The sequence below is a fragment of the Hirundo rustica genome, chromosome 14 (genome assembly GCF_015227805.2).
Source record: "Hirundo rustica isolate bHirRus1 chromosome 14, bHirRus1.pri.v3, whole genome shotgun sequence".
NCBI classification, from domain to species: domain Eukaryota; kingdom Metazoa; phylum Chordata; class Aves; order Passeriformes; family Hirundinidae; genus Hirundo; species Hirundo rustica.
The window spans coordinates 16,928,335-16,954,145 of record NC_053463.1 but is presented as its reverse complement, the minus strand read 5'-3'; the positions used below and the strand labels follow the sequence as shown (position 1 = coordinate 16,954,145).

The window sequence follows — 25,811 nt, the reverse complement described above, 5'->3', positions numbered from 1 at the left end:
CCATGCTGCCCCGCGGGAGCGCGGACAATGAGCGGGGCGCGGGCGGCGGGCTGGCGGCGCGCGGTGTACCGGCGCTCTCGCGAGAGCAGGGTGAGCGGCCTCCACCTCTCGCGAGAGCCGTGCCGGCGGCGCCTCCTCCCCTTCCCCATCCCACGCCTCACATCCCTCGCGGGCGGGCGGTCCCGGCCAGCGGCGGGAGCGGCGATACCGGAGCCGAGCGGGGCGGCCGCCGCCGGGCACGTGAGCGAGCGGGCAGCGGGGGGACGTGTTCTCGCGAGCGCGGTGAAGCGCGCGCGGGGCTCGCGCAGCCGCCTCAGTCCCTCTCTCCCTCCCTCAGTCCCGCCGTCCGTTCCCTTCCCCAGCCGCCGGCGCCGCACCGAGCGGGAGGCGCCGCCTCGCTCCGTCCCCTCGGCCCGCAGGTAGGAGCGCCGCCGCGCCCCGGCCCGCCGCCATCTCGGGGTCCGGCGGCGGGCGCCACGCCGTGAGGGGCGGGGGGCGAGGCGGGAGCGCGCGGCGCGGGCCGGAGAGCGGCGAGCGCGCGCAGGCCCGGCCCGGCCCGGCCCGGCCGGTGTCGCGGAGCCCGGGGCGCCCCCGCCCGCCGCCAGCCGGAACTGCGGCCGCGCCGGCCCGAACAAAGCCCCGGCACCCTCCCCGCCGCTGTTCCCCGGGCCCGGGGACAGCCGCTCCCGCTCGGCCCCTCGGCGCGCCAGCGGTGACCCAGCTCCACCGCGCTTCCCGCTGCCTGGAGCTTCCCCTGCGCCGTGCCCGCGCTGCTGGCGCCAGCCGGGGCCTCGCAGGCGGCCTTGTTCCTCCCTCCTTCCTTAACAATCTGAAGGCCGTTAGAGTCTAAAACTGTTGGTTTTGATGCTCATCAGGCCTTAAGAATTAATGAATTGAGCAACAAGAATCCTGATAGTGCAGGCCTCTTTCTACTCAGTTTCACATTCATATAATTCAGGCTGTGCTTATAAATCAAGCTGCGGGGATGGCTTTTTTTTCTTCCTGCGGTGGATTGATAACGTTCCGTTTCTTTAATGTACATGCTCTGCTTCCAGAGTCAGAGTAATGAGATACGAAGTTCACCTATTCTGAAAACAAGCAGAAGTTGAAAAGAGCTTTCTGGGAGCCTGAGAAACTGCTTTGTTAAATGATAAATGAGGCATTTACACTGTTGAAAGAAAGCTGAACCATCCCTCAGATTCCAAATGTGTGACTGTTTTTGTTTCCACGATGCAGACCTTTGGGAAAAAAGTATCTGATAGTGGTTCAAACTACTGAATGATCTTTATTCTTTTTACTCAGCCTGAAATTCTTCAGGTTTTTTGAACTGTAGGTGGTCCTGATTTCCTCAAGTCAGATAACTAGGGAGCAGCTGGTCGAAAATGTAAGTTTCTTAAATCGATCTTTGTAGTTTTCATGGGGAGAAGGAAAGGGTGCATTTTCAGAAGCTTCTTTACAAAGAATTTATTGATCCAGTGATATAATCTTCTTGCATTTTGAAACATGTTAATATTTTAAGTTTTCAATGTGCTAAAATGGTAAATTGTTTTTATAACACGTAGTGGAACATACTAACATTTTTACTGTATTCCCAAGAAATTGGTGAACTTCTGTCTTGGATTTTATCAAAAAAACTTCCCAAAGTGATTCATTACTGAATTCTTAGTGAGGGTACTGGCACTCAGGCCTTGGACGTGTTTGCAAAGTGATAAGTCAGTGTTTGCACTTCTGCATTGTGCAGTTGGTGTTTCATACATCCTGGAACTAAGTGATGGGAAATGAGCTCCAGAGAAATTCCTAAATGTGTCCTTAAAATGTGGATATTTACGTTCCTAAAGCTGAAATCTCCAAATCAGTTAAAGAGGGGGGAAGAAGAGTCAGTGGTTGGGGCTCCAGACTGAAGTTTTCATACAGCTGTTATATTATAGCAACTTGTTTTATTCAGGAGTGCACTTAAATAAAAATACTCATTAATTTGGTGAGAAATTAGGAAGAGCTGTGTGCTGCCCTGTGCTGTGACTTGCACATGTCTCTGCTGAGAGACTTGGTGAATACAAAGGTATTTTGTAATGTAATGCTTGACAGGCTTCTTGGTGGCTCAGCAGATCAGGGGGGGAAGCTGTTGCAAGCAGAGCTGCAGTGAAATTATTTCCATTCAGTTTGTTAATTTATGAGTGTTTCTTTGTAACCTCAGTGCTGCTTCCTTTCTTCATCAGCTCTCTGAATCAACAAGTCTTGAAAACAAAAGCAAATACTTCACCATATTTCCGAACTAATTTAGTTTGTGAGTGTTTAAGTACCATTTTATGCAGTCATGAGTTCAACAAAAGGGTTTTTATTTTGAGCACTGAACCAGTGAAACAGTTCCTTGATTTTTCTCTGCAGCTAGAATACTTCTTGCAACTTCAAGCAAGATTTCAGCTGGGAAAGAACAGGATTTTATCCCAGCCCTGGAAATGCTTGAAGGCAGATCGAAATTCGGTTTACCAGATCAGAACACAGAACTGTTCTGGTTTTTTTTTTATGGTAAAATTTGGTCTGTGTTTGGACCACTTTCTGTATGACGTGTTTATCAAATTAATGTGATTTGTTCTGGGGTTGGTGTCAAAATTTTGGTGTCTGAGGGGTTTTTGGTGCCCACACCTTCTGGGAATGAAGGGGGATTGTATCCTCATTGTGCTTGGGGACACATTTGCATTACCAGAGATTCCCAGTGGAATCCCACAGCATTCCACAGAGACTGGTTTTGGCAGAGCCCCTCTGTTAGTGGATCCATGGGGCTTTTTGGAGCTGCAGGAACCTGTGTGCTTCTGTCTTAGTGGAGGGTGGGGGCTCTGAAGGTGTCAGTAGGATTGAAAGCAGTAGAGAGGAATGGCTGGAAGCCAGATAGGTGTTTGTGGCATGGGCACCCCAGTGACAGCAGTTACCCGTTCTTTCTGGGTGTTAGTTCTTTCCCTTTCCAAAAATACATGGGTTTTGCCTTCTTTCTCTACTGTTCCTGAAACCGGTTTTTTTTTTTCCCCACTTCTGTTCTGTGAAGGAATAAATGCAGTTTTTAAATTCACCTCTTCCAAAAGAGGGCTGGTTGAATATATTAAATTATATAATGAACAGAAATAGGAAATGAGCCTCTTTTGTGTTTCTTTTTTTGCATTCAGATATTGAAAACTGCAAGTCCTTTTAAGATTCTTGATTGCTAAAGTCATTTTAAGAGTCTTGATTGATAATTAAAATGGGTCATTTTAATTCCCTGTTTGTAAATATGTTTGGTCAGATGTCACACTTCCCTGTTCTCAAGCAGTCCTCTGTTACAGTCGCTTCAGTGCTCAGATTATTTTGTGTTCCTCTGATCAAGGAAGTCCCTGGGATGAAGCTAAACATAATCCTAAGAACTGAAACTCCTCCAGTTGTTGTGCCTGAAACAGACTGGTTAATCTGTGCCCAGAAAAAGTGTGAGTCCTGTGTGCCAGCTGCTCCTGAAGTTTCTGAGGGTGTGACCTCGTGGCTTGAACAAGTCCATAACCACTCTGAGTGTTGGGAGCTGAAATGAGCAAGAATCCGCATTTCTTTAAAGCTGCTGGGCAATTCCTCCCTTGCCTTTGGAAAGACAGTGGCCTTTTCTGTATTGTCCAAAAGTTAATCCCTTGGATTTGAAATCCATTATACTTGGTCATTCAGCAACTAGATAACATCTGCTTCTAATTTCCTTGCTAGTTCTTGTTTTTGCTACCATTAATTCTCAGAGCAGCGTGGGGGGTTGCCTGTCCAGATTCCAGATCTCTTCTCTCAATAACCCTTTTCGCCATGATGTGCTGGAGCCGGTTTTTCCAAGGAGTAGAAGAATTCTCCCATGGCAGAAGGGATTGCCACACTGAGTACCATGTGTAAGAGAGGAGGAAGATCTATAGATGTTTATCCAAAGAGCAGATTTCCAAAACTATGATACTTTTTTCCCAAGGGTGTACTGTCTGCAAAAGCATTGTGTTATAAAATGAGGGTGTGCTTTTCAGCTTGTAGATAATTTCATGTTTTTACCATAACTGAATTTACTTGTTCTAATTCAATGTGTATTGAAATGAAAGTGAAACTGATTAGAAAGTGAAAACAGTTATTTTTCATTTTAAAGACATTTTTCTGTAAGTAGTGGAAGGGGAATGATGAGTAAAAGATGAGTTGTTTTAAGAACAAGATTAATATTAAAATTACAGTAACTATGCATAGGTTAAAACCCCCTGAGTGGCAGAAGAAACAGGGAGGTGGGGACTTATTTTCAGCCTATTTTTGGTCCATAAAAGGTGACAAGCTGAGGTTATTGTGTTCAGCATGGTCATATTCCAAGATTCACTGAATCAAACTGTTCTCAGGTCAAACTTAATATTGGAGCAAGAGTTCTGCAAGCTTTATTGAAAAGATATTTTCAGTTTTACACTAAGAGAAAAACCTCCTATAGTGTTTGAAAATCAGCCTCATTTTGGGCTCTGATAACTGTACTCTGTAGGATTCAAATTCTTTATTTTTGTTGTTTGCCTTTATAGAGAACTCTTTCGCAACTTGTAGATACAAATTGTTTTCATTGTCTGCATTTTTCTGGAAATCTAATAACATTTTGACTTCCAACTTATTTCAAGATTGCTTGATATTATATATTTTCAAATCTTAACATGGCCAAATTTCTGTCCACAGATCTTTAAAAAAGGTGTATCTGAAAGCCTGTCTGTTCCCAGTGTAGCTGAAATTACGTGGAGAACAATTAACATAACACTTTCAACTAACTCATGTCTGGCTCTCGAGGCAGCTCTGTTCAGTCCTACCCATCTTGTTGCTGTGACTCAGTTGATGGCACCCTCTCTCAAAAGCTGACCCTGCTCCATGGGAACCTGTCTCTATCAGATACTGGCATGGAATCATCAGCTCAGGAAGTGCTGCCTTAGGATCACCTCAAACCTGACCCTGTGGAAGTTAAACATCCTTTGGTGTGAGGGTAGAGCTCTCCCCCCGCCTGTTTCTGTTGCCTTAAGGGATGGGGTTGGTTAGGAGTAGAGTGAGTGCAGCAGCATCCCAAGATGAGTGGTGTGATAATTAGTTTTTTTGAGGATATTCAAACTTGTTAATTTAAGTACTCAGTACCTAATTGGGTGTAGGGCATTTCCTGACTAGCGACAACTGCCAACGTGTGCTGTCTTCATCATAACACTTGTCTTACTGTCTCACTTCATGCTTTTCCATAAGATTGTCCCTCTCTGTGTCTTTGTCTTGGTTTTTCTCCCGTCTTTCCTGGTTTTTTTCCCTTTGCCCCTCCCTGGGTGTTTGCAGCTGCAGGGGCTGGTTGTGGTGCTGTAAAGCTCTGGTGTGGGGTCTCATCGTGGCACCATCGGCTCCTGCTGCCCCGGTCCCACCAGGCTGGGGTGCCATGGGGTTTGTGTTCCCTGCTAATCTCTGCAGCAGCGCACAATGAACTGCCAGTTGACATCTGTGACAGGAGGATTAGGGAGCATTTGTTCAAATAAAGGGTGTTTTTGAAAAGTGGAGAACTTTCCTGATTTAGTGGAAACTTGAATAGTGTGGGTCCTTGCGCCAGCAGCAGGACATGGCGAGGCTGTCCTGACCACAGGGGGATCTGTGGAATCACTGCAGGGTCAGGCTCAGAAAGCCCTCTGGAATACCTGATTTTATGAAGAACCCAGTAAGTTCAGCTTCAAACTCTTCTGAAAGCGTGTAAATGAGCTAGGAGGAAACTTAGGTGTAAAAATGGAAGGAGTAAGGATCAAATTGTAAAATTGTCACAAAAGTACTTTGAAGAGTACTGAATGAATGTAAGATAAAAGCATGGTACCCAGATGAATATTGGAGTTCCTCTCTGTTTGAGCTCAAAAGAGTCTTGATTTTTACAATGTAGTTCTTCAAAGCTTTCTGTTCAGATGTCCTCCAGTGTGGCCCCTTTTTCTGGGACATCTCCATTAGAATTTGCCTGGTATGCTCCCCCTGTGTTCTTGTGTTTCTGTTTTCCTCTGAAGCTTTCTGCAGTGTTTTTCTGTCTTCTGCCTCAGAACTTTCAAACTTATTTTCATCCCCATGTTTCTCTATCTCTTACTCTTAAATGTCGCACAGTTAAGCTTTCTTTAAGTGACTCCAGCTTATGTGAATCTTAAAAATGTAGCTGAAATTAGTTTAGATGCATTGATAACAGTATGTAGCAAATTGTATAAAGGAGTTATTTTGCAAAGGTGGAGTTATGTGAGTTATATGTATTTTGTGTATTTTTCAGGGAATCCATTGTTTTAAATTTAAATGCATGATTTTGTAACGTGCTGCTACTGAGAGAACCCAAGTGCTTTTCAGCTTTGTGCGCTGTTGGAACAGGCTGTGGATTGAGCAGGCAGTGGGGATAGAGACCTCTAACCTTGACGTTTTTCCTTCTGTTTCCAGTACAAGAGCCATTGCCTTCCGCAGAACTGGTCTCTTCAAGGAAAAGTCTTTGCTCTCATTTTGTCCTTTCCATCCCTCCCCAGACGTACCTGTTCTCTCGGGAGCTGACTTCATTTGCAGCTGTGCAGTCTGTGCCTGTTTTCTTTTCCAAGGGATTCCGTGTTTGATGTTCTCCTCGGTGGCAGTGCTGGAGAAGCAGAACTGCTCTGCCCACACTGGGAAGGGCTTTGTGGTGTTGGGGGCCCAAGAACAGATTATTGCTGCTGGAATATTTTCACGTGTGTTGTATTGCTTTAAACTTTGTGTATCTGTCCCAAGGCTGGAGGAGGATGGGATTAAGTACTACAGTTATTTCTGTTCTGCCCTAAAAGAACATTTTATGAAATATATTCGTTGCAGCATACTGTAGATATTGATAGACCATTTAGTTAAAACTTCGTGTAAATGCAGTTGAACCAAATATTTGAGTGCTAGGTTAGTATTTTAGTGGAACACTAAAGAGTCACCTCTCTTGCGAGCAGTGTTTTAGGATCTTTAACTCCCACAGGTGATCACGGTGTCAGTGCCAGCCCCAGGTGGGCAGTGCTGCTGGGATGTGGTGCCATCTCCTGACTCACTGGGGTCTCTTCCTGCAGGAGTAGGGTTTTCCTTGGGTCTCCCATCGCGGCACTAAGCCTGACCTTGTTTAGTTTGTGGTCTGAGAGTACAGGCTGATGTCGCAGCTGCCATGTAACAGAGTAAAGAACCCCTTCGGAAATGCTGTTAGCAGTGTAACTGCAATTGGAACAAGAGGTCTTGTTTACTTCCTGCAAAATGTAAAACTTGTTTTTCTTGTTCACATCTATCTTCACATCAGTAATTGGAATTTTACTGCATAAAGGTTGAATATTATGTTTGATCTTATTTACAGATCTTATAGCAGAAACTTTTTGCCCAAACTTCAGTTACTTTTAACTTCCTTTCGTCCTGTTCTGTGGTGGTACAGGTTTCATTTTCAAATGTGTTATATGCCAAAATCATCTTGGATTCTGTGGGCCTAAGTTTTTTGTGTTCTTCTCACAGACACAGTACAGTAATGCAGGGTATGAACAAAGCCATTAACCAGAGGTCGAGGCTTACATGTCAGTAAACTTTATAGATGCTTTCAGACATCACAAACTTCTGAAATTCACTTTCCTTCAGTGTGAAAGTAGCTTTTTATGGAAGAAGAGTAGTATGTATAGGAAACACTACTGTATTTTTATCTGCAATAATATATGTAGGTTCTGGGTGCCTCTTGAATCTGTTATGTGATAAAAGCCTTGTAAGATTGAGATCTTTAATGTTTTTTTAGATCAACATGATGCATAAGTTTAAAACTGCATCCATTTAAAGGGATTTATGACTAAAACTGCTTGTTTTTCTACAGAATTGTCTGGTGTTTCTCAGCTTGAAGAAGATCTGCAGTCATTATTGATCCTCTTTCTTGGCGTTACCGTTTTTGAAGTGAAGTTTGCCTAGCTTTCTAGTGTGAGCTCTCTTTGCAGCCATCTTAAAAAAAAAAACTAAACCAAAAAGAAATTTTTTTGATCCATAAAGTAGACAAGCGGTAGTTCTACAATGTCCAAGTCATTCCAGCAGTCATCTCTGAGTAGGGATTCACAAGGTCATGGGCGTGACCTCTCTGCAGGAATAGGCCTTCTTGCTGCTGCTACCCAGTCTTTAAATATGCCAGCATCTCTTGGAAGGATGAACCAGGGTACTGCACGCCTTGCTAGCTTAATGAATCTTGGAATGAGTTCTTCATTGAACCAACAAGGATCTCATAGTGCACTGTCTTCTGGTAGTACCTCTTCCCATAATTTGCAGTCTATATTTAACATTGGAAGTAGAGGTCCGCTCCCTTTGTCTTCTCAGCACCGTGGAGATGCAGACCAGGCCACAAACATTTTGGCCAGCTTTGGTCTGTCTTCTAGAGACTTAGATGAACTGAGTCGCTATCCCGAGGACAAGATCACTCCTGAAAACTTGCCTCAGATCCTTCTACAACTTAAAAGGAGGAGAGCTGAAGAAGGTTATGGTAGAGATGGCAGATCATCCACACGGGAACCACCCTACAGAGTACCTAGGGATGATTGGGAAGAAAAAAGGCATTTTAGAAGAGATAGCTTTGATGATCGTGGTCCTAGTCTCAACCCAGTGGTTGACTATGACCATGGAAGTCGTTCTCAAGAATCTGGTTATTATGACAGAATGGATTATGAAGATGACAGATTGAGAGATGGAGAAAGGTGTAGGGATGAATCTTTCTATGGTGAGACTTCGCATAACTATCATAAATTTGACAGTGAGTATGACAGAATGGGTCGTGGTCCTGGTCCTGAGAGATCTCTCTTTGAGAAAAAGAGAGGTGCTCCTCCAAATAGCAATATTGAAGACTTCCATGGATTCTTACCGAAGGGTTATCCCCATCTGTGCTCTATATGTGATATGCCAGTTCATTCTAATAAGGTGAGTTATGCACCAGATACTTCTATTTTCCTTTACGTTGTAGTATCTGTTCTGTTTTTACCTATTTCTTTAATTATTTCTATGGCCTGGTTGCTTTTGAAATGATCTGAAAGTTGGTTTGAGAGTGAAAAAGGCACTTGGTTTATTTGCAAGGTAATTGTTGACAAACACTGTAAACCAGGGCTTTACATTAATGTATTTTATTTGCTCAGATTGCTTAACTTCAAGTCAAACAGCTATCATCTACTGGGATATCTTGTTTATATTTTACATCTACATATTCTCTTAACCACAAACATCTGGCATTCAAACAGTTTTGGGGTGGGTTTTGGTATTTTTTTGGTCGGTTTGGGGGTTTTTTGCAGTGTATCTACTGTGCCATTCCGGAAGCTAGTTTCAGCTCTCCTCCACATCTGTCTTGATTGCTGATTTATATGTAGTTAAGATGCATTCTTGCACAGTTCTGCTTTTTCCCTGTCCAGAGGGAAAGAGTTAATGTAGAGCCCTGGAACTTAATTGCAAAAGTAAAAACCACATTTTAGATTAGCTCATTCTTGCCTTTTTAATTTCACTTTAACACTCTATCTCATACTATGGCTGAAATTTGTCGTCATTTTTCTCCTTTTTTCACAACTTTCTTAGAACACTTCAGACTCACTTTTTATTGTCACATGTTGCATCTATCCCTGTAGACTCTCCGAGCAATCAGTCTGCTGTTGCAGTATCCTGCTCTGTGTTCCTAGTAGTGTTCTTTACTTGGCTCACGAGTAGAGTGGATCTTCGGGTGTGTTCGGTGATGCTGAGACTTCCCTCTTAGTTATCCACGCCTAGTGCAGCTCTGCAAAGGGAGCAGGTTACTCGACACGATTCGGATGGTGTTTTCAGAGCCTTCTCACTTTCACCTTTTCCAATGTACTCATCTTGCTGATTTCCAGTATACTAGGCAATTTAATTGGCTAATTGGCTAATACGGTGCCCCTCTTGTCACAATTAGTGGCTAATTAGCTTGAAGGCCTTCAATTGAAAACGTAATACGTGCTATTACTGTAAAATTGATACGATGTGGAATTGCTGTTACTAACCATTTCTTTACAGTTACCTCTCAAAAAGTGCTGTTCTGTACATCTGATCTTTTTGAAACATGAGAATTAATTCTGTCCCTGCAAGGAAAAGATCAAACCACTTCTAGAGCACATGCTGTATGGCTCCACCTGATCTGACAGTTTATGAACTTGTGTTGCTTTAATTGCTTTTTATATAAAATACAGTAATCCAGGTTTCTTGTCTCCTGTATTTGACGTTTATTTTCACTAAAGTTTTAAGTGTTAACAGTTTAGCTGCCATGCTCAGTTCTGTAAAAGGACTTCATTTGGTTAGATTGAAAACATTAACTTCTGAGGCCCTTGAAGATGGCAACCAGTAATCCTGTAAGTAGGGGTCTTTTTAGCTCTTTATTTTAAAGGCTCGTGGCTCTTAGTATGCTTGGAGTGCAGATGTAATGAAAGGATATCCACATGGAAATACCTTTCCAGGTATGAGAAATACCAAATTCTTTTAACAGCATAACCTAAGTGGCTGACCTCTTCTGTAACATGTAAAACTTTTTTTTTTTTTTTTTTTTTTAGGAATATACTTTGACTTTAAAACTACTAGTACACAATAAAATATTTATGATTGGATCATCTGGTTCTTACGACCCAAGTTGGGGCTTTATTTCTGATTTCAGAAATTGTGTCACCACAAGAATTTTTCTCTTTCTCTCCTTCTTTCCTCTGCTTTGCATACCCAGCCATTACAGAATTCCTTATTTTATGTCTCCCAGAAAATCAAATCAAGTAAAACATAACTTTTAAAGTAATCTGATTTGAACTGAAATTTATGGAAAGCAGAAAGGGAATGCTTTTCATAGCTGGGACTATGTAAATTGATAACTGTAGTAACAAAAGCTCTTTTCCCCACCTCCAAATAAAAATATCTGAGATTTAAAAAAAAGTGCTTGATCAAGCCATATGTATTTTAAGTGCAAGCAAGGTGTTAAACATCTTTAGTGTAACTTAAACTGGCAGATTAATCTTCTGGTTTTTGGGTTTTTTTAAAATTTTATTTTAGTGATGTTCTTAATTGCTTCTTTAATTCGATGTGTGTGTATTTTAGGACCGAGTTTATTTTCTGTCTGTGAAGTAAATTGTGCCCCACTTACTTGAGGCATTTTGTCAATCCTGGTCCCCTTATCAGGGAATGAGGTGTTAGATGTGGAGGGAGTGTTTTCCTGCCAGGGACAAAGGCTGATGCAACCCGAGCAGATGAGTTTGGAGGTGAAACACTTGAACCTGGTGCATCTCTGAGGGAGAACCTGGCTGTGGCCCTGGGAGAGGGCTGGCTAAAATTAGGTGCTGGAGTGTGGCCTCATTTTCTGAGGAACAGCTTGTCCTCTGGCTGGCATCGACCGAGCCAAAGGGGAATCTGGGTTTTCAGAAACTTAGTTCAGGTTTTCTCTCGCTTAACTTGAGGCCTTTGTGTTAATGAGTTCCTGTAAATAAAAATAACCTGGTGCCCCAAAACCCTGGGGAAGGGACGCTTCCAAATGGGTGCAGGCAGCAAAGGGAATCCAGATTAAGAATTGTGTTAAAAGTTCATGTGGATGAGCTACCATTGTTTCCCGGGGGAGAAGAAAAATCTGAAGTTATAATCACATCCCCCTTTTTTGCCAGTTTAAAAGCATTTGAATGAGAATTAAATTTCCTGAACTTTGCCTGTAGTTTGCAGATAACTTATATATCAGTTTTGTGTTGAGACAGATTTAAAGCATGTTATGTCTGGCAGAACCAACCACTGAGGCTTTACTGACTGCGCCTCTAAATTTAGAGAGGTTTGGGGATTAAAGGACTATTTTCTAGAGTGTAATGCTAACACTTATTAGCTAGTGTTGAACTGAAGAAACTTCATATTGAATGATTCGTAGATATTGGGGGGGGGGGGGGGGGGGAGGTATTTTTTATCTTAATTGCCAGCCTGTTTATAGTTGCAGAGCTTACATCTTGTGCAGTTAAGAAGAAAAAGTGCTCTCATTTTACATGTTGATAAAAGGGATGACTTCATCTTGCTACGTGTCAAGAGCATCATGGAATAATATTGTAGTACTTTATGAGATACTTTAAATCAGATTTTTCTCCTTTGAAGGAGGTGCAGGGTAGGCATTTAGCATATGGAAACACTACAGTGAGCCTTGGGAATGTCTCATTGTATCCAGGATGGCTGTAGTGTGGCAGAGACCAAAAATCTGGAAAGATGAGGCATTAGGCAAAAATCCTTTGTGTAAGAAAAGCCACGTAGAGCAGTTGCCAGTGCACTTTGTGTTCACAGTAGAAAACGTGGCTGATAAGAAAAAACCTTCAGTTGGAGAAAATCTTCAGCCCCAGGGTTCTTGAATGATTCTCCCCACTGTTTATCTCTGCTGATCCCTTTCCTCTCTGAGGAGCAGCAGAGTGAAGGTCAGGCTGTGGCTCCCAGATGTGCAGCAGGGAAACTCCAGAGCTTCTGTCCCTTCAGAAATGTGCTCTTACTTGTGAGAATATAAAGATACAGAGATCAGGCTCTAAAATAAATAACCCCCTTTGTAGTTAAAACAGTGCAGAGAAAAAGTAGAAATGCCTCATTCCTTTCTAGTGCTAAAACCAGAACCAGGAGGAGTTCTACCTGGATGATTTAATTTCATTATTTCTCCTTTCTATTATCTTGATTTAGATCTGTTTTTTTCCTTATTCCCCTCAAGTGGTCATATATTTTATATTTCACCTGTATACTTCTAGTTTGTCCTAGCTATGCACTTAGATTTCTTTTAGTCTTTCCTTTCTGAATTCCGTGCAATTTCTCGGCCTCTTTATGGTTCTAAAAATCGGAGTGTTTACTTCATATTAATCTGCAGAAGTCTGAGGAATGAAGCAGAGTAGAGGAAATTCTGAAATGTCTGAAGACAGACAAACAGCCTTCAGTTGCAAAGGCTGCTGTGGCTCTCTGTGCCTGGCTGGAGTTTTCCAGGGGAGCTTTGCACTCTGAGGCAGGAGCAGCCCCATTCCCATCAGACACCTTCTGAGCCAGGTTAGCAGAGAGGAGGTAGGTCCAGTGTCAGTGTCTCCTCAAAGCACCGCAGACAGATTCCATTCTCTATGGATCTGCAGAACTCCAGCTTAGCAGAGAAGGCACTGCGCTAGGCCGAGGCTTTGTGGGCAGGACTGGCGAGTGTGGCTGCTAATTGTGCCTTGTTTACTTTGCTGCAGGAGTGGAACCATCACATCAATGGAGCGACTCACAGCCGCCGCTGTCAGCTGCTGCTGGAAATGTATGAACTGGAAGTACAGTAACTGGGGAGGAGGGCTCAGCCTGGGACAGCACCAGCCTGGCATTCTGGGTGTCCTGTGCAGGGCCAGGAGTTGGTCTGGCTGATCCTTTTGGGTCTCTTCCAGCTCAGGATGTTCCCTGATTCTCAATAACTGTTGCACAAAGCAGGTTTAGAAAGCATACTGTGCCTTGTAGGGAAAAAAAAGCAACTTGGAGCATCTTCAGGACAAAAAGGGATCCTGCTTCATAGCTTTGGAATCCTGCTGATGTATATGTAACAGCTGGAACTTAGCAGTTGAGAATCTGTTGTAATTGTAGTTACTGATAGCAGCTCGTACATTTTTGTTGTAAAATTAGCAGTTCTGCAAACAGAGTAGGGAGTTTGTCCTGAAGAGCAGCATTTCTGTCAGTGCTGCTCATGGCTCTGGCAGTGGGCCCGGAGTGTTGCCTGTGCTGCAGCTGTGTTACACCTCCAGGTACCGCTGCCTGTGTGAAAAGTGTTACACAGCCAGAGAAAATTGCATTTTTCTTACGTTCTCTTTTAATTTTGTTTCTTTTAAGATACCCAGAATGGAATCCTGACAGTGATTCAGGACATGGAATGTAAGTAGTAATTAATTTTGAAGTATTTATAATTGTTTATTTGAAGCATAGGACATTACTAACATTTTACGTGAAACGACACACTTCCTTTGGTTCAGGTGGATTCCTCCCTTTGTTTTCCAACTGAAGGGCAGCAGTAAAAGTTGCCTGAGTTGTCTGCATAGAAGCTCTGCAAAAATTAGGGTATTTTGTGAATGAAGACTTCACAGTTTCTTGGTTTAAAATGACAATGTGTTTTCTCCTCTTTCTAGGGGTGATCCCTTTATGTTACAGCAATCTACAAACCCTGCACCGGGAATTTTGGGACCACCACCACCTCCATTCCACCTTGGAGGACCTCCTGTTGGGCCCAGAGGTAATCTCAACAGGCACCTACCTTCACCAGGCTTATTTTCTTGCTAAGTTTTTTGTTTTGTTACCAATATTTTAAAACAACAAAGGAAAATGCTTTTCTCAGCACTAGAACTAAAACACTTGGGCCAGGGAGGGATTCAGCACTGGTACTGAGTTCCTACACTTTGCCTTTCTGCCAGCTGCTAACTCCCTATGGCTGGTGATTTTTAACTGAGATTAATCTACGTGTGTTTAGCATTTGGATTGTTTTTTTTCCCCGTGTAGGAGGTTTTTGTATCTGTCTTCTGAGTAGCTACATGTTGGTGGAGTTTTCTGGGTGAAACTTGTAAGAATTCGCTGTCCTATATATGTTCCCCCCCCCAGTTTTATTCTTAAGTGAATTTAAGAAATAAATTGAAGTAGCACATGAGAAGTGGGAAGAGGGATGATGCAAGCCTCTTCTCTCAGGAAAAGCCACTAAGAATCAGATTCTTGCCTGATTCTCTTACTTCCTACCTTTTAGATAGTTCAAATGACTGAAAGAGCAAAACTAATTTACCTGGATATCCTGACAGAGTACAAGTATTTTAGACACTTTCTAGATGACAGATGCATTCATACTTAATTACATTAAAATAACTTCATTTTTCAAAATATCTCAGATTTAACGATTGGCCAAACTATTTGAAAGGGGGGGTTGTTTGTGTTTGGTTTTGTGGTTGGATTTTTTTTGTTTCATTGTTTGTTTTTAATGTGTATTGTGATTGAATTGGTGATATCTTAGAACCTAAAGCCTCAGTTGTAAAAAGAGTGTCTTAGATAAAGTAATCTCACATCCTTTGTGTACCGAGATGTTTTCCTCTGCAAATCTTATTTAAAACAGGAGATTTTTTTTTCCAGTGGGCTGTACTGATTCTCTGATGTTCCTGAACAGCAATAAATGCAGCTCTGTCTCTAATGTTAGAGTGAAGAGAAGGAGCAGGAATGAGTGCCCCAAGTTGCAAGAGCTCTGAAATAAATAAAAAGTCTTTTTAGAGTGCAATGAAATAATTAGTTTGTAGAACTTGATCTCAGTCTGGTATTACAAGTGACATGTCTTTTAAGAGCTCAGGATGAGACATGTTAATCCCAGTCTTACAGGTTGAACTAAGCTTGTTCTTTCTTTCAATTTCTTAAAGGAGCTGGAAATGGGAATATGCAAGGACCCAGACACATGCAGAAGGGTAGAGTGGTTAGTATTGGAATTTTATTTTTTAATTCAGATTTTTGTTGTATGATTTTTCTGTGCTTTCTTAAGGTGTGGGGTTTGTTTGGTTTCTTTTAATGAACTGACTGTCTTTAGAAGTGAGACTTCTGAATTTTTGTGGAAGTACTGAAGCTTTGGCATGAGACAGGGAGTCTCTTGCGTCAAAACTCTACAAAATATTTATTCCAAAGCTGTACAGAACTTCTTTTGACTTTCTCTTTATGATGAAGCTGTGGGATGTGAACTTAAGGAAAGGCAGCTTTGGCATGGCAGGCATCTTGCTCTAGAAATCCATGGAAATTTTGTGCCTTTTCTGGATGCGTCTTGTTTTGGTCACTAATGAAGATAGTTTTAAAAACATTTAAAAATTTTAAACAGTTACATCAGTAGAGCAGAGCCTTGGCAGACTTTAGGTTTGCTGGTACACAAGTTTTTTTCATGCTGCCTGCATGTGCTTTGTCTTCAACAGGAAACAAGCAGAGTTGTGCACATCATGGATTTCCAGAGGGGAAAGAACCTGAGATATCAGCTGCTTCAGCTGGTTGAACCCTTTGGGATAATCACAAATCACCTGATTCTAAACAAAATCAATGAGGTATGATTGGGTCGCAGGGCACTGCTACTGTCTCTGGTGGGCTTCCTGCCACTGTCTGAGCTTTGTTTTTGGAAAAGGACTTGCTCAGCCCCCCAGTGAGAAGCCACATCAGGGTCATGTGGGAAAGGAGGAGCATGTTCCCAAAATGCTGAACTACTGCATTTTCACTTAAATATTGAAAAATCCTCCTGGTTGGTTGGTTGTTGCTTTCTTAACAACAGCACATTCTGCTCTCGTTTTAAAATTGTCTGAAAAATTACTTGGTCTTACTTTGTCTTAGGGAACGTGAAAAAAGGCAATACTGTAGAAGTGGGAAAAGCAGGAAGCAATTGAATGTTTTGAATCCAAATCTAGGTGGAAAGTAAACAAACAAAATAGTTCTGTTTGTGCACCTAAATAAAGTATCTGAAATTTGTGCCAAGTTCTGCAGGTCAGTTCATGTAACCAAAAAGCAGTTTTTATTTCTGGTGCAGTTATTTTTAAAAGGAAGCATGGAAGAGCTTGAAAAATTGACAAAAAAAAATCAGATTCCTGAGAAAGCAGCACTTAATTTGATTTTGTATGATTACAGGCATTTATTGAAATGTCAACCACTGAAGATGCCCAGGCTGCAGTTGAATATTATTCGACAACACCTGCCCTGGTGTTTGGTAAACCAGTCAGAGTCCACTTGTCACAGAAATACAAGAGAATAAAGGTAAAACACTTCTGCTTTTTTTAGCGTTGCCTTATTTTAATCTGGGGCAGTAAGTGTTATGAGGTTGCTGCATTTAAGTTTTTCTTAATTTCTCTACTTCTCAGTGCATCAAATGAATGAAGCGACAGTCACCCATGTATATTTAATATATAGGTCTTAAAAAGTGTCTTTCCCTTTTAATCTTAGAAGCCTGAGGGTAAACCTGACCAAAAGACTGATCCACCAAAACCAGAGCTTGGTCGTGTGATCCACCTGAGCAACTTGCCCCACTCGGGCTACTCCGACAACGCTGTGCTCAAACTGGCTGAGCCCTACGGGAAGATCAAGAACTACATCCTCATGAGAATGAAAAGCCAGGTGACTGCAGGGGAACACCCCTGGGCTTTCAGTGGGGTTTTAACTGGGAAGAAATTAGACCTTCAGCTGGGGCATGTGTAGCCTTTCTGCTCCGGCATAGGTTTGGAAATGACCCAGGGTCTGTTTAGGAGGGGGTTTGCTTTGGAGCTTCCTGTGAAATGTCCCTGGAATATGAGCAGCTTTGAAAACAGAAAAAAGGTGTTTTAGCGTGGAGGCTTAATTATTTGATTATGCAGATTTTGGGGCTGTTTTAGGGCTGAAAAACCATTAGAATATGAAACACAAATCTATTTCACTGTTAGATGTTTATTTTATTTACCCTTAATTTTTCATTCTTCGAAACTAAACAAAAGCAGTCCTGATGTAGTTTTCTAGCTTGGAAAAGAAAGGTTTGAAGATAGACCATTAGATGTATATAGTGAAATGCTTTGGATGTGCATGGACGTGATTTCTATAAATACACAGGAGTTTAAACTATTCAGCTCTAATTTTTTTTAAGCTTTGCTGTCCCAGTTCATTGGTCCCTTGAGTAAAATAGGAAGTTCCACTGCCTTTTCAGAGAGATGGGTGCCTGAATCCCCTAATGCCACTCTTGAGAAGTGAAAAATTACTGGAGTATTGTGTGACCCCTAGGAAGTCCTCCCTGACCTTATTTCACTGGAAAAACAAAATCCCTTTGCTGTCTAAGTTGGCTGCTAAAACAGCTTTCAGTTTTTTGGCAAGGATACTCCAACCCAGATGTGTTTGTTTAGAGCAGCCTTAGCATGCCATAGACTTCTTCCCAAGAGGCTCTCCTCACAAAACTGGAGGAGCAGCAGTTGCTCCCTTTCTGTTCCAGAAAAGAAAAAAACAAAAAATAAAATACTGAGGTAGTGTCATAGCTCCCCTGAAATTCCCAGGTACATAAGCACTAAATAAAGAGTTTAATTGTCCTGATGCTTTTTTATTTAAATCATATTTTACTTTGTGGTGAGTTTTTGGCAGGTTATTTAAATGCCTGTTTAATTTCAGAACTGTCTCTGGGACAGATGTTCTGAATTGAAAAGCTGGGGTTTGTAAAGCACTTGGGTAAGTGGTGAGGATGGATGTAGCTGAACCTCATCATTTTGTTTCAGTATTTGGAAATGCTGTATTTCAAGTTAAATAACTTTGACTGGAAGAGTGTTGCATGTTTCAGAGTCCTTTTTAATGTGTGCTTTAATCTTTTCAGGCCTTTATTGAGATGGAGACCAGGGAAGATGCTTTGGCCATGGTTGAGCATTGTGCCAACAAAGCGCTTTGGTTCCAAGGCAGATGTGTGAAAGTGGATTTATCTGAAAAGTACAAGAAACTGGTGCTAAGGGTAAGGAGTGTTTTGACTTTTTAAATTGTAGTTAAAGATGCAGAAGGAAGTAGATGGGCAGCCATTGCTTATTGAAAACTCAGTGTTGCATGTAAAATTGAACAATTGGCTTTAATATTTTCTGGCTCCTCAAGTGCAGTTATTTGGCATGAGTGGGTATTATGAGGACAAGCTAGAGGATATTCCTTTCAGATTAAACAAAACCCAAACAGTTACTATAATTCAGATTTTTGAGTAAATTATGTAGTTTTTAATTAAAATAACTCCATTTCGAACATTCTCTAATGGGGGATCTTTTTTTTTTTTTAAATTTCCTCTTTGACAATGAAGAAGGTTTGTGAAAACTTAAAACATACCAGAACTGCACCTCTGCCTGTGCAGCTCATATGGAAGAGGGAAAGGTTGACTGAAGGGGTTTTTTAATATAACACTAGGGTAATATTCATGAAATGACAGGTGTCTCTTCATCAGAGTGGGACAGTAGGTAGAAAACTGAGATGAGCCTGGCTGGATCAGAGCATGGTACTGATAATGCCAAGGTTGTGGGTTCAGCCTTTCTGGGCCATTCACTGAGCAGCTGGAATCGATGGTCCTTATGGGTCCCTTCCAACTCAGAATATTCTGTGATAATAATAAAGCTCTGTGTTATTAAAAGCAGAGAAATTTGAACTGTCTCCTAGAAACATCAGCTTTGTTGTGGAGCATGAAGAAATCTTACTGTTGCACTTGGTAACACAGCAAAATGAGCACTTAGTAACAATTGGAATAGATTTCCTTGTTAGTGCCTACAAGTGACATTTTCTTTTCAGTAATTCATAAACAGGAGAAGTGGTAGGAGTCTGCTAAAGGTTGTCCACTAATGACAGGGAGAAAAGTACAGTTTAGGACTGATCTGTGCCAGTGCCTGGACTACATGCTGTTGGTTCATAAACAGCCTGGGAATTGTATGCGAATTTTCTGGCTATCCCATTTGTTTTGTATTGAATAATTACTGTGAATAAAGGCAGGGGATTTCTAGGTTGGTCAGATCCTTTCTGACATGAAATAAAGGTTTACTGATCAGTTGGTGGGTGGCATGGGTAGAGTTCCTGGGGATTAATGTAGCTGGAAGCACTTGGCTGGATTGGATTCTGGTCTGAATTAATGCTGCAGCAGTTCTGTAAGTCATAGTCTGCTGTGACTCACAGATTTTTTTTTTTTTTTTTTTTTTAGATTCCCAACAAAGGAGTTGAACTGCTGAAAAAGGATAAAACCAGGTAATTTCCCATTGTTAAGGCATGATGTTGTTTAAAAGAAATATGAAAATACCTTTTTCAGAGTATAGAAACAATACAAAAGAGTCAGTCAAGCCTTGAGATCAAATAGTTGGTGGTTGTGCCCAGAGATGAACTGCTTCAAATATTCTACCCGCCCTCTTCCTCTAATGATGGAGATTTCATAGCCTCTTCAGGCTTCTCAGGAAATCCTTTGCAGTCCCTAATTAGCCTTGTCTTCCTGCAATTTAAGCCCACAAGCAGTTGTCCTGTCTTGTAAGGGTAATTTCTCCTTGGAGCAGCCTTTTGTATGTTTAAAGAATGATGTCCTTCAGGGTTTCCCTCAGCCTTCCATTTTCTGAACTGAAACACAAAATTTTCCAGGCTTGTCTAAAGAAATATGAACTTTTTCTTTAGTAATTTCTGGCCTCTCTTCAGTTTTACAGGCAGCAATATTCTTTTTTCTTTACAGAAAGAGAACATATTCCCCAGACAGCAAAGATTCTCCCAGTGATAAGAAGCCCAAAACAGAACCTGCTCAGAAACCTGAAAGTGGCAATACAGAGGAAAAAGTAAAAGAGGAGAAGCAGGAGGATGCTGCTGAGCCTTCAGGTGCCAAAAGCGGGGAACAAGCAGAGCAAGACGAGCCCAGTTTACTCCTGGAGTCTGAAGATGAGCTGCTGGTGGATGAGGAGGAGGCAGCAGCACTGTTAGAAAGTGGCAGCTCAGCAGGAGAGGATGCAGATGTTGCCAATTTAACTGATGTGGCTACTGAGGAAAAAAAGGACACACCTGATGATGCGACTGTAAAAACTGAGGGGAATGTTGCAGCCACTCCAGCAGCCAAGAAAAAGCTTAAAAAGGTAACTCACGCCTTAGGTGCTGAGTGGGGGAAGCCCAGTCTAACTTAGGTAGCACACCATGTACATTCTGTTGCAGACCTACCTCTGTGGGTCTGTCTGGAGAGGAACAGGTGTTAAAGCTCCTGTGAAGGAAGTGGAAGATCTCACTGAATGTAACTTGGCGTGGATTCACTTAAAAATCCCTGGTTCTGTTTTGACAGAAGCCTTTGACTTGTGGGCTTCCACCCTTGTTGCTTGCTGGGAATTTGCTTGCTTTTCACTCTTTTTTTGACTAACACTTAGCCAGAAATTGTGTTCTCCTTAGCAGTTTCTCAGAGAACTGTCTGTAGTTACCCTTGCGCCTAGAAAATATATTAAAAAAATAATGTACTGGGGACTGAGGCTGATCTGGACTTGGACAGAATTGGAGGTACAGCTACACCTTACACCTACTGAGAGGCAGGTAGGGCCATCTGCAGTTAGCCAGGGCCCCTTGCCCACTGGAGAAAGAAAAGAAGTGATTTCAAGGTGTTTCCAGTCACAGGCTATTTGCTGTGAATTCTCTCTTTCTCACCGCATCATCCCACACTCTCGTGGGTTTTATGTCCTACCTGCTTTGTTAATCATACTCACTTCTGTGGAGTAGTGTGCAAAGTTTTAGTAATTGGTTGACTTGGAATGTTGTTTTGCAAGAAAGGCATGTTCCTAATTAACAAATGAGATGTGCACGAATCTCAGTTTTGGGGGATCCTTGTCAAAAACCTGGTTAATGGCACTGAGATGGATACTGGCCATGCAAATTCCCCAGTTTTCTTCCTCTTCCTTATTAGTATGTGATAAACCACTTTAGACCCAGACTTCATTCCTTGAAGACCCCCATTCACAAAGTTAATGCTGCCTCAGTCCTGCTCGCTGTTGCTGTTAAGTGTGTGGAATAGTGATATCTCCATATCAGCAGGAGCATTTCCAAAAATTCAGAATTCAGACAGTCCCTCTTCTGACTGAACCTGGATTTTCAGAATTCACAGTTTGGATGGTTGGTGGGTTTGGGTTGGGTTTTGTTTGGTTTTGTTTGTGTTTTAGTGGTTGTTTTAATGTGGATGCTCTAAGCTTTCTGCTGGTTGAAAAGAGCTTTTAATTCTTTTTAATGAACTTTCATACCATTAGTTACAGATGACCGGGGACGGAATAGTTCTGCTAAGGTTTTACCTTCTATTCAGGCCATGAATTCAAGGATCTTACAGGACTCAAATAGAAACAAAATTAGTGCACTCCAAAATTACTTTCACTTAAAGTGCTCATGTTAAAAGAACTTTCAGCTTGAGAATTTAAGTGGTTTTGGCTCTGTTCAGAAGTTGAAATCTCATGTTGCTATGGTGAAACAGTGACCATTCCTGATGCAAAAAAAAAAAAAAAACAACAACACAAAATCATTGTGAAAGGGAATCCTTGATTCTGGAGCAATGGAGTATAAAAGGAGCCGTTTAAACCTCGAGTTACAGTTTGAGTGAGCGAGGCAGCTCTTGTAGGAGGAGTTTGGAGCAGATGCCCCTGGTGTGAAGCTCAGGAGGGTGTGAGGGGGGCACTGCAGGCTGAGCTGACAGAGGCCCCGTTCTCCCCGCAGCGCTACGTGGGCGGCTTCCCGCGCAGCATGGAGGGCTTCGTCACGCTGGACGAGGTGGGCGATGAGGAGGACTCCGACCACCAGAAGCTCCGCAAGTCGGGGCTGGCGGCCAAGGCTGCGGGCAAGAACGAGGACAGCCTGGCAGAGATCAAAGTGGACAAGATGGAGGAGCCAGAGCAGGAGAGCGAAACGTTAGAGAACGGAACGAAAACCGAGGAGAATGCCAAGGCTGAAAGTGTTGAAGCTTCTGATGCTATGACAGCGCAGGATACTGAGAAAAACACCCAGGAAAACACAGAGCCCCAGGGCGAGCAGGAAACAAAGAGTGTCCAGGAGAAACCTCTTGTCCCAGATGAGTTTAGGATTGGGCCGTACCAGCCAAACATGCCTGTTGGTAAGACTGTTTCCATTTCTTTTCCAAAATGTCTCTGTGCGTTGCAGTAGCATTTCTCATTTCATCTGACTTTTATTTTTGGTAATACGTTGCCTCATAGCCTTTCATTTTAGGGCTTCCCCTTCCTCCCCCTTCTTCACTCCTGCCCTAAACCGAATATTTTCTTCCTTTTTTCCTTATTTTCATAGCGTTTTTCATAACCCTTTCCTTAGGCAGAAATTGAAAGAGGTATCTTTTAGCAACACAAACTCAATTGCTAGCGCAAAGCACAACAGTGGTAGTAATTCAGAATCATATTAAATACTCCAAAACTGATCACAAAACGTTGTGAGTTCTTGAAGGAACCAATAAAATGGACCCTAAATCTGAAAGGTTGATTTTTAAATTTAAAAAAAGAAAAAGCTTGCACATATTTAGTTACTACTAGACTACTAGGCCCCTACTTGACTAAACTAAAACAGAGACTTTTAAGGATAAAGCAGCTTTTAATGTAAAGTGAATTATGATTTTAAGATTTAGCTGAAATGACATTAAAAGAAATGATGTAGAGTAGATCTCTTAGTTTATTTTGTGGTGTTTACTCCTCTAGGTGTGAATTATGTGGTACCCAAAACAGGGTTTTATTGCAAATTGTGTTCCCTGTTCTACACAAATGAAGATGTTGCAAAAAAGACCCATTGCAGCAGCCTTCCTCATTATCAAAAGTTGAAGGTAAGGCAAAAACTTGTTCATTTTAAATGGCTTGATTCTTTCTGGGGAATAGAGCTCAACGAGACTGGACTGAGAACAAAAATACTTTGAGGCAGTGCAAATTGGCTTACTGTATAACTTTTAACTCTAGGTAGACCTCTCCCGCCTTGTGAAAATAAGATACAGAATACACAGTTTAAAGAGGGGCTCCAGCATTTTTTTATCTTGTAAATTTGGATTAAAGAGGGAACTCCAATTGAAATAAAGCCAGGCTTAGAAGTAGTGTTGCAGAGTAAATACAGACAGCCCAGATCCTTTCCAGTTGTCCCTTTGAGAGTGTTTTCAACCAGTCAGTAAAGCTTAAGATGAAGTTTTTATATGTTTAAAACAACAAAAACCTTTGCAACTTCTGATTTTGTGAGCACTTTTTCCATTTTTCAACTGGATGAGGTATCACATGATTGCATGGCATGAGTGATAATGCTGCTGCTGTAACCTCATACTGTGAGCTGCAAACATCACCCCCAGGAAAGGCCAATCCCACAGGAATTCTGATAGTCCTGCAGTGTCACATTAATGCATTTCAGGGCAGCTGATCCCTGAGCTGAAAGTAAACCCCAGGAGCTCCACCGAGAAGGAGAATGTGGCACCTCATAATTCAAACATTTGCCTTCTTGCAGTAACAGGGAACCCCTAAATAAACAGTGGGCCCAGGAATGCAGGTGGCACAAAAATTGTCACCCAAACAAACAACACTGTGAGGGAGTAGATCAGAAAATCAGTTCCCATGCAGGAGCTTGTAGGAAGAAAATCCACCTCATCCATCTCCATAGCGTTTTTTTCTTTTTATTTTTCTTTTTTCTTTTTTTTTTTTTTTTCCATTGAGGTACCTGCTTATGGGACACTAAAGCCTTGATGTAAAAGGGAAGAGGGGAATAATGCCAATTTGTGAGCTTTATTACTTGAATGAAACATGATTTGCTTTGCTTTTTCCATGGTAGAAATGATCAGTGAGCTGGTTGTTGGTGATGGTGACAGTGGTGGGGTTTGGAATTGGGGAGGGAAGGGGGGAATTGCAGCTGCTGTTTCACAGTGGCACTTGTGGAGCTTAGAGTTTCCTTTGCTTAGAGAGCGGGATAAATGAAATAGGTGAATTGATGTTGCTACCAAATGTCATCAAAGTGGTTCCAAATTCCTTAAACTTCCAAACTAACCCTTCTCCAGGGAGGGGAGAGACATTGTGTCCCTGCCTCTGTAGAGGGCACATTCCACCCAGGTAAGTGACACAATCATGTCACAAGTCCATGACAAAAGGGGAAGGAATTCCCTTGGCTTGCCAAGGAGAGCTCCAGTCCAGGACAGGGACAAGTGCCATCCTTGTTAGGTACGACCTTTGCAATTGCAATTAATGTTCATAGATTTTAAACTTGGAAATTGGATTTATGTTTCTGTTCTTTATGTTGTGCCTGTGAGAAGCTCTTTAAATATATTCCCAATATAACTGCTTTCTTTCAACAGAAAATTCTGGATAAAATGGCAGAAGACTACAGGCAAAAGAAAGAAGCTTAAAAAGAGAAGGAAGGTTGTAAGGAAAACGTGGCTTTGTTTTTAATGTTAATCTTTTTTAAAAGCAGTACAAGTAGTAGATGGAAATACTGTATTCTTTTTTGTTTTAGTGAGATACAGTAGGCATTATAGGTCTGTTCATGTGTTAAATGTTGTAGCAAAAAGCATATGCAGTTAAGTTAATGACAACGATTTGTTCTTAGTGTGAGAATGGCAACAACTTTTCATTTTGACACTTCAAGCTATTGCAGAAAAAAAAATCTTGCACCCTTGTGGAAAGCTCATCTATGAGAAGAAAACTGCGTCTAAATGAAACTTACTACTTTCAAGCTTCAGAAATTGTCTTTCAGTTCCATTCTGAATAAAAAATGAAAAGTAATACTGTATTTTTATTTTATCTAGAACATTCCGTATTTTGGTCTGAGCCTAGCAGCTATTTAATTTTGAGTGTAAGGCTGTCATTGCATTTCACTTTGGAAAAGTCTTTAAGCGTAAGTTGCATTTTTAAATGTTGAATTGCAGTTTCTTTTAATGTCACTGCTGTTACCTATAGCAAATAGGAAAATTAGTGATTAGTCAGCTTTACAGCTTTGTGATTTATTTTTTCCTAAGCTCTTGCTAGACTTTCAGCTATTCCGTGTATTTTTAGTGAGAAGTAAATGCCCATTCTCTGACCAGTATTATTTCCTCGAGCTCTTCCTGCTTTTACTTGAATCTCGTCGCTGTGGTACATCTCTGGTATATCAAAAGCAGCTCTGGAGTCCTGAAAGGGACAAAGGTATCTTTGTATTCTTCACATGGAAGTTTTCATACCTGCATTTTAACGCCATTTTTTTGTTAAAACCTGGTTTTGTCAAGACTCTTTAGAACTGTGCTCTTAATGTACCTGCACATGTGAGATGTGAACAGGAATTTGCATGTGTAACCTGTGTTTATCTGTAGTTTTTGTTATTTACTGCTTATTTGTGATTTCAGGTTACTAAAATGATTCCAAATAAACAAAGCTAGGCCACAA

The 25,811-nt window shown here is 41.7% G+C and overlaps 1 protein-coding gene across 5 annotated transcripts; it reads left to right on the top strand.

The window, feature by feature from the left end:
- Positions 1-25,811, top strand: MATR3 (matrin 3). 5 transcript variants are annotated; one of them, XM_040078447.2, is made up of 15 exons: positions 14-90; positions 7,835-8,916; positions 13,194-13,255; positions 13,816-13,857; positions 14,109-14,212; positions 15,369-15,421; positions 15,906-16,031; positions 16,603-16,728; positions 16,915-17,085; positions 18,296-18,427; positions 19,640-19,683; positions 20,153-20,543; positions 22,147-22,540; positions 23,130-23,251; positions 24,749-25,811. In XM_040078447.2, exons 2-15 carry the CDS (start codon positions 8,026-8,028, stop codon positions 24,797-24,799), a joined length of 2,709 nt encoding a protein of 902 aa, XP_039934381.1. In that variant the 5' UTR covers positions 14-90; positions 7,835-8,025; the 3' UTR covers positions 24,800-25,811. The 5 variants fall into 5 exon arrangements, with proteins under 5 accessions (XP_039934384.1, XP_039934385.1, XP_039934381.1 ...); XM_040078446.2 differs by lacking the exon at positions 14-90 and adding an exon at positions 172-419; XM_040078450.2 differs by lacking the exon at positions 7,835-8,916 and having other exon boundaries at positions 1-90.